Genomic DNA, 18073 nt, shown 5'->3' on the forward strand with positions numbered 1-18073 from the left:
CTTTTCCCGTTGACATATCTTTTTTTATTTACATTCCAGAAACACTTTTTCCAGTGGTCCAGACCTCGTTCCAAAAAATACCCTGCTCGCATTTATATATTTATAGCCTTGGTTCTAGCCTTTTCTGGGTTGATTCTCTCTTTCTCTCCATGTCAGTTTAAATCAGGTTTAACAAAAATCCAACTTTTATTACACACTTGGTTCGTAATTGCTAACTAAAATCACTTTGGTCCGTAACCGGTTCCTTAATAATTGAGAGATTAGGTAATCTGTTTTAAATTTCTGTGATTTGAAACGTTTCTTTCTATTTTATACGAAGGATAGAGTAAGAAAATGGCGTGAATTATTTAGAACCATGTTTGTCTTTCTTGCTGATTTAATTTGCTGTCGAAAATAGTATTGAAAAAATTATGAAATATTGTACTGATGCATCATCCGGAAGTAAATGCTCCTCTAAAGTCAGTCGAAACTAAATGCTACTCTAAAGTAAATTGTCCTTGGTAGACTTAAAGTTGATTTTCTTGTAAATCGAGATTCAAATATCATGCTGTTATGAATGGGATGTCAGTTAATGAAAATTCTTCCGATTTCAACGAAATTATCATGGTTCATTTGTTACGAACAGGACACTGATTTATATAAATACTTCTGCCTTTTATTCGTGTGATAAGAAGTACTCGTCCGCATCCGAGAATCACATTGAATTTATTAGGAAAAATAGTTATTCTCTCCATAACTTGAAATAGGACGCCAGCTTTCAAAAGAATCTTGGTTTTATAATTTATAAAATCGATAAAAATCCATTGACTTTTGGAACAATTTTTGATCAAGTCAGTTAAGTCAGTCCAACAATAAACTTGATACCATGATTGCAGAACCAAAGAGAAAGAAATCTTTCCCACCGAGACAGAGAAGATCCCCGAAATGAAGGCTAGTGTCAGGGACATTTGTGTCACTTTTCGCCTGAAACTGCACACTTCGTCACTAGGGATGTGCTCCGACTCGGCAACGCTAAAGAGATGTGTCGCTATCACTTGGATCACTGTCGTTATTAATTTCTTGTTGACATGTTCATTAGTTTGTCGTAGCCTTTCATTGACGCGTTCAGATCGCGTGTAATGTTTGAGTTTCCAAATATCAACGCCTACCAGATATCAACGTTGGTGAATGAAAGCTCAAAGATGAAATATAAACAAAACAGTGATGTTGACGTGATGGCGATTCTTTTAAAATTCGGACTAAAATCAAGGAGAATTAGCAAAAAATTGAAAACGAATCGTTTTCTTCTAATCACTTGGTAATTATTATCTCATCAAAATTCTCCTCATGTCTTTTCACATTAAATTCTCAGCAGCATATTAAAGCATGCTGGCAAACCATTGATTTATTTTTGCAATTAGGCCCAAAGATTTTGAAAAGCGAATAAAAAATAATTTATTGCTTTTTATCCTTCGCTTGCTATTATGGATTAAAAGTCACTACACTTACTTTTTTTGTATTAAACATGATAGTCACCTAGATTTCTTTGTTACATGAAATCTACATGTCTCACTCAGCTAAGGGAGCTTGTCTTCAGTTCCATTGGGTCTTTGTATTTCTTACACAGTTCAATTTCTTAAAATAGATTTGTGTGAATTTTATTGGTGATTCAACGATTACTGAATTAATTCGTGAGTTTAAAAAGTAATTTTTTTAAGCAAATTGAGCCTGTGCTCAGCAGTACTCTAAAAAACGAAAATAATTTACCTCCCAAAAATTCTTAAATTATTGATTCAAGATTTATCTTTGAAAATTTATTCGGCATTTATTTTTTTCCACGAAGATGCAGTTCTGCTTGGCATATTCGAAATATACACATTATTCCAAAATGCTGTTCACGATCGTAAATCCAAAGACCTCAATGGAGTTGAGTGCCTTATTCCCTCCTTCCTGCTAATTTATAGCTGCCTTCTTTTCTGCTAAAGGACGTGCATGGTCCTCTCTGGAGAGACAGCACCATTTTTAGCCCCCGATGTTCAGTCAGTCTGCCTCCGTCGTCCCCCTTAGCTCTCGGGCTACAGTGGCTTGCATCGTAGTCCTTATGACAGGAAAAAAAAATCCGATGAATGAAATATATTATTCATTTTGCTACTTAAGAGTAACTAAATTATATGAGGAAGTTTGGAGGAAAAATTATTGCAGTCATTTCGCGCTTTTTTATACATTGCAAAATTGACAAGTCGGTGCCAGCCATATTTGCCCGTTTATAAGTTACGGGGGACACGAGGGGAAAGAGAACGGAAAAAAGAATTTAAAAAAAGATGACTCACGAAAATGGCAAACGAACACGGCTGCTAAAAAGGCTTGTTATGGGTATTTCAGACTTGCTGTACAGCGCCGACTCGAGCACTTCCCCTGAACCCTCCCCCACCACCGAAAGAAAGTCCTTCCCCCGGCGCGTCAGAGCAAGGTACTCACTCTCTCACTCGCTCGCTCGCTCGCTCTCACTCACTCAACTCCACCACTCCACTCCACTCCACTCCACTCACTCTTACCTGTCACCTCTCTCTCTGTTGCCCTCGTTTGCATGGTCATAATTGTTAAAGAATTTTTCTCTTGTGTTTTTTCGTAGAGTATGTGTTCCATTTTTTTAATGTTATCAATACATACACGCAGGTGGGGGATATTGTTTTTATATATAAGTCTGAGGGGCTGAATTTATTCAGTGAACGAATGCCAATCGAATCGTTGAAGAAAAATGTAATCATTTACAATCCGAAGATTTATTGACAATCTGCCAGACTCCTAAAATGTTCGTTTCTCCACATAATATGAATTCAGTCCCTGAAGATTTGATCCGCATGCTTTAATTGTTGTTGTTGTTGTACCCTGCTAGTACAGTCCGCCCTTGGGTATTTCTGTGCCCTTCCCTTCGTCAGGTAGGGTAGTCTGTAAGTGTCTCATGGTTATGCTACTTACCTTTGATCACCCGTAGCCAGCATTCCACAGAAATCTCCCCAGGTAAAACGGCACATAATTGATCCTCTATGTAAGCTAAGTTTGAAAAATAAAATGAAAGTTTGCCAACCCAATTGACGTTATCCAAATTTCAACGTTCGTGTTCCCTTCAAAACTGCAAATCTCCCACTTAATATCTCCGGGTTCTTTACTCACATTAAACTCCCCCACAAAACGAGTATCTCAGCCTCTGTTTCATTTCGTATTGAGTTCGGAGTTCCTAAATGTTATTCAGTCCCCATTCTTTAAATGAGAGTTTTAATTGTCATTCCCTACACTGTACCTGGTTTTGTTATGTATTTTATTTTATACTTTGCCCAGTAACTATCCACTTCATTTCGGATCCCATCCATTTTAATGAGTTTTTATCATCATACTTCTTTTGTCAAGTTTATGAAATTCAGTATTTGTCCAGTAATTTCATGTAGTAAATTTTAGTTCGACTGACTCTGAGAGATGTAAATATTTACCTCACCCTCTCCCCTCACCTTCTTCCCTCACCCTCCAGGCATTGGACTTGATTACGAATACTCGTTATTTTGTAGTACTTTCACTCTTCATATACTTTTTTTTTTATTTCAGACGTTATTTTGTGTCAATGCTCTCTCTCTCTCTCTCTCTCTCTCTCTCTCTCTCTCTCTCTCTCTCTCTCAGTATTTTTATACCATTAACATTCTGCTGGACTTTCATATGCTTTTCTTCCATTATCTACATTGTCTTGAAAATTCAAAACTGTTTTATATATATTTTGCTATATTTTCCAAACATGAATCTCTCTCTCTCTCTCTCTCTCTCTCTCTCTCTCTCTCTCTCTCTCTCTCTATCATATCTATATATATATATATATATATATATATATATATATCTATATATATCTATATATATATATATATATATATAATGCTATATTTCCAAACATGAACCGCCCCTCTCTCTCTCTCTCTCTCATCTCTCTCTCTCTTCTCTCTCTCTCTCTCTCTCTCTCTCTCTCTTCTCTCTGCATATATATATATATATATATATATATATATATATATATATATATATCATACACTTCCTTTCTATCATTAGAATCTTGTCAAGTTAATGAAGTGTAGTCCACCATTCCTGTAAAAGAAGTCTATGGATCTCCGTTCCATCCATCCGTCATCCTGCATCCAACTTTCCCTGTTCAGTTCCCTTTCTGCCTGTTCCTTCGCGGGCTCTTTCGTTTGTAAAGGACCCAGTAGTCTTCAGTTGGGAGATGGTATTGTAGAATTAAGAATACTTCTATTATTATTAGTGATAAGTTTATTTATATAAGAGTGTATTAAATAAGCAAATTGGCACACACTTAACATTTCAAGAAATTATATGCACTCACACATGCACACATACTTACATATTTCAGCCTGTGCTTATGCAAAATATAAGTACCAAGTAATACTTTGAACCATTCGTAAAATGTAAGACTGGATTTACATCAGTGATTTACTAACCCCTAAATATTGTCCCCATATATATAGAATAATATATATATATATATATATATATATATATATATATATATATAAATTTTTGTGTCCTTCTAGGTAACATTCAAGTATCCTGAAATTTAATAATAAATTAATTTACAAAATGTCAATTGGTGTAACGAAATAAATTTTCAGAGATTTGCTTATTTTTGGGAACCGTTGACCTAAGCTGTTTCGACATTTTTAAAACTAAATAAACCAGTATACCAAGGCAAGCGCACACGTGTGTATTATGCATTACGGTAACTTCGAATGGTAACGTGCGACTTGCATAAAAATTACTGGTATTTAGTCGTGAAAATTGTTCTTACTGATATAAATAATGATAATGATGATGGTATGCAGGGAGAGAATGATGTCCAGGGAAGAGGCCTCATTTCTTGCAGTTTGGGTGACTGAATATAATGAGAGTAACTACAGTTACCCATACGTAAAACATTTAATTCCGCCGAAGGAAGCGCTCATTTTATTAAGGCGTTGCTAATTTATTTTTAGTTATCTTCAAAATGACGAACCGACCCCGATGAATTATGTAGTTAAGACAGAGCAGAAAGATAATTCTACATCATAGAAAATGGTGTGGATGATAGACCAAACTGGTTGACTCTTGAGTTCACGATGCTGTATGTATGGGGTTGCGAAACCTGGCTGGCACCAAACGGCGCCTAGGAAGTTCATGAAAAGAAAAAAAATTTAATATAGCACAGGTTTAATTTTTATTTTGATAAGGTGAGTCATTTAAAATGCGTTCATTTGTAACATGGAGTGGATAAACTACCACTCGAGATCCCATGCCATTTTTCGCATTCTATTTTTGAGATACTTCTGCAAACAAACGAACACTTGAATGGTTAGTTCATTTATCTACATCCGAGTACTTAATCTAAGGATACTATCCTAAACGCCTGCAAATTTCTCATTATTTTTTCTTTAAGACGTTTAAAGGCCTGCTTTTTTGTCAGTGTCAAAAGTCACGTCTTTTCAGAGCCCTTCTTGAAGCCTCCCCCCACCCCCCCCACCCCCCCCCCCAAGAAAACGTCATAAAATGTGAGAGACATTTCCTCCTAACGAGGGCTCTCTCTCTCTCTCTTCTCTCCTTCTCTCTCTCTCTCTCTCTCTCTGCCCTTGATTTGACAAACGTGTATAAACTTTCCCGGTCTCGGAGGAGCAAACAAAAGACCTGATTTTTATATGTGCTTGGGTGACTTCTTGCGAAGGAAGGGGGGGAGGGGGTAAAAAAGACATTGGGATTCAGCGCCGTCATTTGGGACCCCCCGCAAAAATACCATCTTTAAGACTCCCACCATCTCCTCGTCTCTTCCTCGTCTCTAGCGCTCCTCCTTTCCACTGTCCCTAACCCCCCCCCCCCCCCCCCCACACACACACACACACACACACACACACACCCTACCATTTCTCTCTTTTTTTATTCGGTCATTGAATCCAGATTCAAGAATTTATAATAATTTAGTATGTAATGCAAACTTTGCATGCAATGTAGGTGTCACGTAAAAGGGATCAACTAGTCTGGATGAAGTATTTGCGGTTAGAGAAGAGTGTGTTTCTTGAATCAATTTTCTGCAATAGGATACCTTTGATAACATCTCGATTCAAAGCATTATTATATTGCTATAGAAGATCAATTTCATCTTATATCCTGTGTCAGAAATAATTTAAAGTTTATTTTCAAAAACAATAGTTCTTGTCTGAAAAGATTGGGTTTTGAAAAGCTATTGATAATAAATATTGCGAGTCTTTAGTTACCCTTCATTCTTCAAGTAGGGGTTTGACATAGGGCTTTGAGTATTATGTTGTTGTGACTTCAATTTGAATTAAAGTAAAATCCGTCTGTGCGTAAACCGTATACATGACTCTTAACTCTTCCATTATTGTTGTGTTGTAAATTTACTATAACCATTCTTAACTACATGAAAAAAAAAATGTCAGTCATTTTTCTCTTGTGCCGCATTTTGTACATAGTGTTATCCTTATTTTAACCGATTTTGTGTGTCGGTTATTTTTAAACGTAACTCTCTCTCTCTCTCTCTCTCTCTCTCTCTCTCTCTCTCTCTCTCTCTCTCTCTCTCTCTCTCTCTCTTTCCCAAAGTATCTGAAGAAGGTTAAACGTAAAATTCCAACCATAATGCAGAATTGAGTTGAACATTTTTCGAATTCATTCAGTGGAAAAGGAATCATTTCTCTCGAATTGAAAAATCTCGATTAATGAATGCCAGAAATATAATCCGATCCTAATTAAGTCTAGGCACACATCTGCATCAAAGGTAAACCGTAATCTAAATTAGGCATCCGTAGTAGCCCATTCAGGCGGCGAATCTTAATTGAAGTTAAGCCTAATTATCATTAATAGATCCTTAAAGGATGAGACCTTATTTTGAGAATCGTAGATCCTAAAGGTTGAGTCCTTATCTACGGATTTAGAATCGAATATATTGAGTTGATCTTATTAAGGAGAGAGAATTCAGAGCACCGCCGGGAGATTATCTCCCTTCGAGGGACGATTCCTTTCAGAAATAAACGTCTTATGGGAGGGTTATGTTCTAAGTTTATTTTCAGCGTCATTCGGACGATATCTCTCCGGTTGTTATAACTGTTTCTCATAATCCACAAACGGGAAATTGTACTTACAGACTAAGGAAGGTTCTACAAAAAAAAAAAAATTATTTCGTTTCTTTTGTCTCCCCCGCCCCCCCATTTTTCTTCTTTAGGAAAATAACCCCTAAAAATTTTGCCAAGTCAGTGTTTAGAAAAATCTTAGGTGATTTAAACGTTTCCAGAGCCGTGGCGCTTCGCTTGCGATGTCGTTTCAGGAGACGGATCGAGAACTGCCTCCGTTGCAATGGGCGATTGAAATACTTTCCAATAAAAATCCTTTTCCCAAAGTTTTACCTAATTGAAATATAATTTTTGCCTCATTCATAAGTCTAGATCTCTCTCTCTCTCTCTCTCTCTCTCTCTCTCTCTCTCTCTCTCTCTCTCTCTCTCTATCTCTCCTCTCTTCTCTCCTCCTTCTCTCTCTCTCTCTCTCTCTCTCTCTCTCTCTCTCTCTCGTATCCCTTCACTTCTTTAGCAGGCTGAACCGGAGCTCCTTTCTTGCGCCGAGAAGGCTGTCGGTAAGGTTGAATCCTCCATTACATTTATGAGGAACGGTAAGCCATACGCGCGGAAGCAAATAGGAATTAAAGAGGATTTCCGAGAGATTTGGGGGAGTTGATCTTAGGGATTCGGGGGGAATTGGCTCTAAAGGAATTAAGGGGATTCACTTGACGAAAGATACTGTGCTTCGTAGGATAATGCAAGATAGCTTTTCTCCCGTCTGTGAAGTCCCACTTTCCCTTTAGCGTTACACACACACACACACACGATTGCAGAGTATATTCAACTTATTTTTACTTGTTTTAATATTTTTCTAATTTTTCACATTTACTGTTTTATTTATTTTTTTTTCAGTATTTCTACTTAAAAGTTTATCATACATCTGGAGGAAAGTACCAGCTCGACTTAATTTACTTGTGATAAACATGTGTTGCGTCAAAAGATTTATTTAGGAAAAATACGGAATAGAATCATTTTCAGTATCCTTGTTGAGATTGGGCTTGTGGACAAAGCTACTGTAGACATATCCTTAGATATTTCATGATTCATTTTTCACTTTCATACATAAGCAGTTAGATTAACCAATTCCAAACATTATATTTATGACCATATTCTTACAACTGAACATTAACCGTAACGAAAAAATTAAATTCGGCCATTTTTAAGAACATAAGTAGCCTACCTGAAACCAGTAATTTATTATCACACACTTACCTGTATAGTTTCTTTAATTCTCAAATGGAAGCTGAAAATAAAATGAAGTAGTCTTGGTATAAAATTTCTAGTGTACAGTCACGTTCAGAATTTTATTTGCTTAACCTGTGTGTGTCTGAGAGCACATGTTCGTATGTTTCTTTAATGTTATCATCACCCTCACACTTACATTAATGAAGGCTTATTATCCACAGACATTAAACAAATAGAATAAAGCTGTTCACTCAGACACGTTTTCACCGAGAAGAGGAGTGAATGACTTTTTGGAAGACTTAAGAAGAAGTTAATAGACCCTTAAAAAAGAAAGAAAGAACGAAAAAGATGATCTAGGCTCTCTGCACCCCGGTATTCTCTAAATGAGTTTTAGAAAAACGAGTCTTATAACCCCGCCCTCGAGTGTAGAAGAGAATTTATAGCTGGACTCGAGTTCTTATGATCTTATGCAGGTTCAAGTCGCTCTTGAAGGAGTGAGCCTGGGAAGTCATCATCATCAAAAGCTGCGCCAGGGTAAATAGCGCTCTACCGCAGACAAACAGCCCCAGACCATAAACAAACTCCGCCGTTTTCCCCCCCTCTCTTTCTTCTATTCATCCTACCCTATCTGCTGCTTGAGGGGAAAAACACTTGGTGTGCGCGCGTGTGTGTGTGTTTGTGTCCTTTTTTGAAGAGTTTTCCCCCCATTCCCGCCCTCACGCTCTCGCTGATGATGAGTTGCAACGGAGAGGGAGACGAGGGGATGAGTTACAGAGAGGAAGAGGGAGAGGAGGGGAAAGGCCCCTTACGCTTGCCCCTTACGATAACTTCCCCGTCGAAATGAGATTTTCATGGAATCCATTACGGATGTTGAGGAATGCAAAACGACCCGAGATGACAATATTTTTAGGCCGAGACGCAATCTTCAAACACATCGTTATTCCGCTTCTCGACTCGAGTCATTTCAAATCTGATCCTCGATGTTGTTATTCGTGTCAGGAGCAGGGCGCCCGAGACCCTTAGGCTTAATATGGTTACATTTAGGGAAATAAATAGCACTAGCTATTACGTAGAATTTAACACCGCACCTTGATAATGTCTGGTGACGACTTTTAGGTCGCATTTATTCAAATTCCTTCTATTACTCGTTGACTGTTTCTGATGCTGATAATAATAATAATCATAATCGGAGTAATAATGGTAATGATGTAATCATATCCGTCGCCGACTTATTTTTGACGAATCGTTATCGTCTTGTCTTTACGGATGCAAGTGAGGAGTGTCCTATGTAGGAAGTTATGTAACTACTTTTGAAATGACCTTAACTAGGTAAATGCAGGGATTACACTGTCTTAAAACTGACAGGAATGCAATTTGGGAGCGCGCCGGTTCCCCCATGTAATGGGTTCAAGAGAATGATTATAACACTAGCAATTAGGTCAAGATTTATGAAATTTCTTTTTACTCCTCATAAAAGCTTATGCTTTAGGAAGACTGGCGTAAAGTAGTGAGGGAAAGGATTTCTTTCTTGGGATATTGAGAAAAGTATGTTTATCGATTGTGAGAAACGTTTATTGATAGTTGAACAAAATATTACTTATTTTAATGGCTTTCCAGACGTTGCATTCAATGAAGCATGCAAATTAAAAGGCTTCTAACACAAATTTATTACTGCGAATATCAGATTTATTTATTCTCGATATGGCATAAACTGTTCAGCACTTATGTATATTTTTATGTATAAAAAATAAATTAGGAAGGGATCAGAACCGCCACGACACTAGAGAATCCAGCGTCTGTGAGCTCTGACATGAAATGGGGATGAAGTAAAAAGAAAAAAAAAATGCTCAGCTTAAATATTTTATTCGTGTTTCTGAACTGCCAAAGGCCGCTCCTTCTCTTCTCCTCCTTTCCCCGTAAAAACAAAATGTGCGAGTTACAAGTAACAGATAGAAAGGCGACGAGAACATAGTCAGATTATCCCGGTTTTGTAAAACTTTATTTGCTGGTGGTTTTCGTCCCTGTGTTTGCGGCTCGAGAGTAAAACGGCCGCTGAAATTTTTCGTCAACTTCAACGAAAGATAAAAGGTTCGGAAAGTTTTGCTTAAATTTCACCATCTTTCGTCACTTACAACTCTTCAGCGACACTTGCGAGAGAGAAGGAACTGTTTCACTCAAAATCCGTCTCGTTATATCTCCACAGTCGCACTGCGAGGAGGAGAAGAGAGGGTACAATCTCGTTATGCGAGCACGAATTCACTAACTCTGAGAAACCATTTTTCTTTTCCTCTTGTTTCTTCGTCCCTTTGCCCCAGAAGACCGTCGTCAGGAAGGCGTGACTGATGAAGACGTATTACAATTCCTTGGCGTAACTTTTCTCTTAGAAATGATGTATCCCGTCGCAGGCTTAGTTAATCTGTATATAAGATGAAGCCAGGTGGCGTATTTTGACCGATTATAATATGTCGACGTCAATCTTTTCGGCATGGTTTGTTTTAAATCTTTTATAGAGAAAGCTTAAGAAATTTTACAATAGCGTATTTAGACTCGAGAATAGCGGCATTTGGTATAACACAAGTTACGAATGAAAAATAGTGATTCGCAATAAACCTGTACTTGAACCATTTAGCCATCAATTAAGGTCAATAGTTGCCAATGACAGAGCTATATGAGACATTAATTTTGAACTATTTATCTTTGAAAAACACTGAGGTTATTACTGGATATTCAAGATGAAGTAATCGCTGAAGAACCCTCTCATACTAATGTTTATCACCCCTTCCTGTGTGCAGAGTTGGGCTAATAAGTAATTACGAAACCATCTCTTTCAATTGCCTCTGATTACGGTGGGCTCTCCAAAAAGCTAATAAGCCCCTACCACTGACCAGACGCTAGAGCACCTTTCATGACTATATATATGATATGATTTTGAAGGCTGAGGTTGAAGGTTGCTGAAGGCTGTATACGGAATACGAAAACACACCCCATAACGTTTGCCTCAAGTAGATCCATACCATAATCATTACCTTATTACAATATTAAATGAAATATCAATTTTATTCCATTCAAAGAACAGGATGGCGTAAAATATCATAAGCTTATGACAGCTAGTAAATATAAAAAACAAATTATGTATATTTAATTAAATTATCACTAGAAGATAAATGATTTCTTTATCTTTATAATAATAATAATAATAATAATAATAATAATAATAATAATAATAATAATAATATGGAAAAACTCTCTATCACGAGAGTATATATAATGTTCTAAAGGGTCCGCAATAATACAAAGTGTAAAAAGTCCGTGTATAATTTTGAAGACTACAGAAAGCTTTCGAACCCTTCCTGGGTTCATCTTCAGTCCATTTGGACTGAAGATGAACCCAGGGAAGGGTTCGAAAGCTTTCTGTAAAGTCTTCAAAATTATACACGGACTTTTTACACTTTGTATTATTGTGGACCCTTTAGAACAAATAATAATAATAATAATAATAATAATGATAATATAATTCCGAATGCTCTCCGTTTGCGCTATTCAGGTTTTATTCCCAATTCTCAAATTGTGGCTTTCCGCTCCGCCAACTTTGACAGACGCTGCTGAACGCTTTGCTTTATATTCTGTGGCTCTTAAAGTCAAGCTGTATTTCGCCGGCGGAATTTTTAGGTTCCACAGCTTCGTTATTTATTGCTATATATATATATATATATATATATATATATATATATATATATATATATATATATATGTATGTATGTATTATATATAAAACAACTTCCATTCGCTATGTGCAGCTATGTTGTATATACAACCGATTATGTTCGCTTACTAATAAATACAAAGTATTTTTTAATCATATAAAAAATCATAGAAAACATATAAATACACACATACACATATGTGTGTATTTATATATTTTCTATGATTTTTTATATAATTAAAAATACTACGTATTTATTAGTAAGCGAACATAAACGGTTGTATATACAACTTAGCTGCACATAGTGAATTGCAAGTCGGTTACTCAGGTTGCACGGGTTGTTTGTAATATATATATATATAATATATATATATATATATATATTATATATATATATATATATATATATATATATATATATATACACACACACACAACAGGCCGAGGTTTCTCTGAACCCAACACTACAATGAGTTTCTTGACCTGTTGGTTTGCTTCCCCTGCCACATATATATATATATATATTTTATATATATATATAGATATTATTTTAATTATATATAATTTATAATTTTATATATTTATAGTTTATATTATATATGTATATATATTATTTATATGCAAAAGCCAGGTACTATGTCGTACCTCTAAGTAAATGGGGATACAATCCACAATGAGATAAAATCCTTCTGTAGTTTAAAATATATATTTCTTGTACAGGATTAAAGCTTTCGCCCATCAGCTGTGGTCTTGTTCACTAAAATGTGATATGTCACCTCAAAGAACTGACAAGTAGGAGCACAAACATTTGAAAAAACAATAACGGTTAGGTAACAAGCTAGTTTATATTATGAATGATCAGGCGGTTGAGCCCTCGTCCTTTCCAGAATTCGTCTTAATCTTCGTGGGGGAATGTTTGTATTGTCAACTGCTTGTTCTATGCAGGTTGGGTGGTTTGTTGGAGAAATGACCTTAGTGGAGTAAACAGGAGAGGAAGCAGCATTATCATTGGCACATATATTCCTAAAGTTTGAAATTTTCCCTTTTCTACTAATCTCTTCACAAAAAGCTGTATTTTCTGTAATTCCAATATTTCCTGCAAAGGTCTCGCTTAATGAAATTAACGCCCCTTCTACTACCCGTCTCAAAGTTCTGTCGTTACATGCAAAAACAACCTTTGTACCTTTAAAATTTATTGCGTGGTTTTTCTCCCATGTATGTTGCGCAGTTGCACTGTATGAACTTCCCCTTCTGCAAGCAGCAACGTGTTCTTCCCTTCTCTTATCAATGGAACGTCCGCTTTCTCCCACGTAACATTCATTGCAATCACTGCAAGGTATTACATATACTCCTACATTCTCTCTATTACCCCGGTTATTTTTAATGAGTTTCTTCTACTCACTGTGTTTTTTGCCCTCTATTAAATTTACAAAGGATAAGCAAATGGAAAATAGGCTTCCCTTTCTAGATATGGTAGTTCATAGAGACACAGTGAGTAGTGACTTTAAATTCAGCGTGTATAGGAAGAACACCCACACAAACACTTATATTCATTACTTTTCATATCATGAACCTAAAGTAAAGCACAACGTTTTAACCAATCTGTTTTTTCGAGCATACCGAGTATGTGATCCCCAGTTCATTGACGCAGAAATAAATTTCTTGGTAGATAATTTTACTAAACTGTGTTACCCAAAGTTTTTTATATACTTCAGTCTCTATCTAAAGCTAGATTGATGTTTTACGCCCCACTTGACATAACTGAAAAGGTAGATTTTAAGGCATCTCTTGCTCTTCCTTATAATAGAGAGCTTAAGAAATTTTCTAGGCAGCTTAAAGAAAAAAGAACGGCTTCAACATAGTTTTTCATTACAACAGTACAATCAAGAAGAAACTCATTAACAATAACCGGGGTAATAGAGAGAATGTAGGAGTATATGTAATACCTTGCAGTGATTGCAATGAATGTTACGTGGGAGAAAGCGGACGTTCCATTGATAAGAGAAGGGAAGAACACGTTGCTGCTTGCAGAAGGGGAAGTTCATACAGTGCAACTGCGCAACATACATGGGAGAAAAACCACGCAATAAATTTTAAAGGTACAAAGGTTGTTTTTGCATGTAACGACAGAACTTTGAGACGGGTAGTAGAAGGGGCGTTAATTTCATTAAACGAGACCTTTGCGGGAAATACTGAAATTACAGAAAATGCAGCTTTTTGTAAAGAGATTAGTAGAAAAGGGGAAATTTCAAACTTTAGGAATATATGTGCCAATGATAATGCTGCTTCCTCTCCTGTTTACTCTACTCAGGTCATTTCTCCAACAAACCACCCAACCAGCATAGAACAAGCAGTTGACAATAGAAACATTCCCCCACGAGGATCAAGACGAATTCTGGAAAGGACGAGGGCTCAACCGCCTGATCATTCATAATATAAACTAGCTTGTTACCTAACCGTTATTGTTTTTTCAAATGTTTGTGCTCCTACTTGTCAGTTCCTTGAGGTGACATATCACATTTTAGTGAACAAGACCACAGCTGATGGTCGAAAGCTTTAATCCTGTACAAGAAATATATATTTTAAACTACAGAAGGATTTTATCTCATTGTGGATTGTATCCCCATATATATATATATATATATATATATATATATATATATATACTATATATATATGTATATATATATAATGTGTATAATGTGATTATATATATTTATATGTATATATACATATATGTATATATATATAATGTGTATAATGTGATTTAAAATAGTTTGTGTTTACTAGTATGCGAACATAAACGGTTGTATATACAACTTAGCCGAACTTAGTAAAATGCAAGTTGGTTACTCAAATGCAACTTTTCATGAAGGATTTTGGTGTTTAATGTTACAGTTTGCCATTCATTTGAAACTGTAACTTAACGATTTTCCAATTGTGATCTGCGAATCCGTGTAATCGAATAGATTCCTGTACCTGAAGATTTGCATAGGTTCTGTTTTCTTGTCGGGCAATTTTCAAAACCATTTTTTAAAATGGTATACTGGAGGCGATTAGGCCTTTGCAGTGGGAGTGAGGCCGGAAGAATTATCGGTTTCCACATAGTTTATAAATTATTTTAATAGATCCCCGGAATTAAATAATGCACTCTGATGTCTGAATCTGTAGAAATTGTTTCCACTTTCACTCACTCCCGGGTTCATATTTAATAAGTATGAATTAGATATATATTCACACTGAGCGCATTTCTGTAGTTGACGGCATCAGACACAGGACTGTCATAATGTGTAAAATTATTTCATTTCTGAAATGAAAGGTACATTTTCTGTAGGAATCCAGTGGTGTATTATTAATCTGAATATACCGTCATTAAGCGGGTTTTTTCAGCCTGGTCAGTGCCAGGTATTCTGCTAAATTTTTTCTCAAAAGATAAAACTGACGTTTAACTGGATTATCGTTTGTATGGTGCTTTTACGTTGCATGGAACCAGTGGTTATTCAGCAACGGGACCAACGGCTTTACGTGACTTCCGAACCACATCGAGAGTGAACTTCTACCACCAGAAATACACATCTCTCACTCCTCAGTAGAATGCTCGAAAACCGAACCGAAGTCGCGGCCACCGAGGTGGCCGCCAACACCATACCAACCACGCCACTGAGGTGCTCTTTAACTGGATTATGAATACAGCTGTAGTTCACTATGGACTGATTTGGAAACAAAATAATTAATGACAACTTTTCAATGTATCTTTCTATCTGCATTTCGTTCGATCAATTTTTTTTTTGTATTGAAGAAGCTAAGCAAATATATTGTGGGCATATTAGTAGGTAGGATATGCATTCTGCAAATATGAGTGTTGGCGGTGGCATGTTTGAGTAGATTTCCAGCTTGAGGCTGGTTAGTTTAACTTTATTTACGCTTCTTCTATGATGTCAAGAGTTAAATTCCTCCACTTTAACCTATTTCTTCCAAAACGTGAGAGCTGTTTCACTTTTTGGAGCTGCATTTTGGTGACATTCAAGGTTGTTGATGGGTGATGTCACTTAACCAACTGTGATTTTGAGTAAGGCTATTTTTTATTTCTTCAAATCATCTTCCCTCCGCGGTTTCTTTCCTGTCTGTTTTATATGTAGGTATTTTTTTGTCAATGTTCATCTAACCTGGTGATTTTATAAGGCATGGCAAAACACCACTTCCCATATTGACTTTGTGGAGGTCGGTAGTGCTTTTGCTTGATTCTGTGACTATTATCACACTTGCAGTTAAGACTATGGGACTACTGCTGCCAGTTGCAGTTTTTCCAGGGTATTGTAACTTCCTTCACTTTCAGTGCAATATTAAAACATAGTATATGTATATATATAAAACACCAAAACAGTAGCACTGTAAGCACAAACTTGAAAATCTCTCTCTCACATTTTTATCTATGGATAGGTGTCCTACATTTAAGAGGCATAGATATGATCATGATAAACCAGAATCTGTTGTAGTTGAAGTCTTAAGCTGTGAATTTTTGTATTAGACATCAAGAAGAGAATAACCGTGTTCTATGATAAACATCAAACAAGTTGATAATTATTAAAGGGACTTCATATGCTCTTGTTATTTTAATTATTACTTATATTTACTCGAATTAATAGTTAACGCTTTTATCTGGTGAAAAGTACACCTTTCTACTGAAGCGATAAGAATCTTGGTTACGTTACCCAGTTTTAAACATTTTCGGCAACTTCGAAGTTAGGGGAGAATGAGGCAGGAGTTCGATATTTCGTGATTTTTATCCTTTACATTTGGGGACCGGATGATTTTGAAAGGTATTCATTGTATATAATGAATTTTGAAACATTTAATGAAAGTGTTGGTAACATTTTTCAGTTTAGTCTGCGTCTCCTTAAAGGGCCAGTTTACTTCAAGATGTTTGAAGAAAGGTAAGGCTTAGGCGCGATAAGAATGTTCTGAACATTTAATACAAGTTTTGAGTTTTACAGACGTATGTGTATTCATCAGATATAATTGCCTAATGCGCATGAGACATGTGGTAAAATGATTTTTTCCTGGTGGACATTGTAGTACGAGAGGTCATTTTGTTTATCTCTTAGTATGCTTTATGAATATTAGTATAATGACGTAATAAGGAGCATTTCATCTTACTTTATGTTGGATAAAATAATGTAAACTTCACCCTCAACCTGTCTTTTCTGATTTATTTATCAAAGATGTTCCTTTTTCCTTTTCCTTCGAGTTAAGTAGTTGTTCTTGAACGTTTCATAAAACACTCGCCTCCATTGCTTCTCAAAATTCGGATCTCAGTGAACGAGTGAATGATAGACGAATGTTTTCCTGAACGTTTTTAATACAAAAAGACAGCAAAAGGCGTGACATCCTGACAACAGGGAGGGAAAAAAAAGAAGATACGAAAGAAAAAAAAACACGGACAAACATGAAGAATCAACCCAGCAGAAGCATGTGACCACACGATCAGACCATTTCAGTTCCATCCTCCGGCTCTGCTCTCACACATCCACAATATATACGACGGCTGGGGCCTCTTGGAGTGGTCCTTAGGAACGTCTTAAGAGTATCCCCGAAGAGCTACAGGCGTGCAACGGCATCTTATTATATCGTCCACCGAAGGCACTCGAATTTCCCCCCTCCTTCCAAAATTCAATATTCCGAGAATTCGCGATTTTTTCTTTAATAGACTTGGTTCTCGAGGTTTTTGCGGGTTGTATATAAATCTGTCCTTTATATTTTTTCCCCCGTCTGATGGAAGGAAGGCACCCGGGGGCTCGGGATACAGGTCTCCCTCCCCTAAGGATGATTGAAGGCATACTCTCGGCCTATTTGTCAGGCTGTCCTTCCCTGGTAGAGCTCAGACAAAGAATCCGAGAAAAACGTTTTGGACATTCGGAGGATTTCTTTGCATATGAATGCGTTGTAGGAAAGGATATACGAGCATAAAAAAAGCTTTAGATAATAGTTGGGATAACTTTTAGAATTTTACTTTATTGTTGGCAGTAATATGCAACTATACCTTGGAAATAAATAAATT

At 36.4% G+C, this 18073-nt stretch overlaps 1 protein-coding gene across 2 annotated transcripts in view; it reads left to right on the forward strand.

Moving 5' to 3' along the window:
- LOC135201756 (cell adhesion molecule Dscam2-like) overlaps positions 1-18073 on the forward strand; it is a 180581-nt gene that overhangs the window by 148618 nt on the left and 13890 nt on the right. For both annotated transcript variants that reach the window (XM_064230993.1, XM_064230994.1), the window contains exon 30: positions 2362-2449. In XM_064230993.1, the coding sequence (XP_064087063.1) occupies positions 2362-2449 (88 nt within the window). The remainder of the gene's footprint in view (positions 1-2361; positions 2450-18073) is intronic.

This window comes from Macrobrachium nipponense, chromosome 28 (assembly GCF_015104395.2).
Source record: "Macrobrachium nipponense isolate FS-2020 chromosome 28, ASM1510439v2, whole genome shotgun sequence".
NCBI lineage: Eukaryota > Metazoa > Arthropoda > Malacostraca > Decapoda > Palaemonidae > Macrobrachium > Macrobrachium nipponense.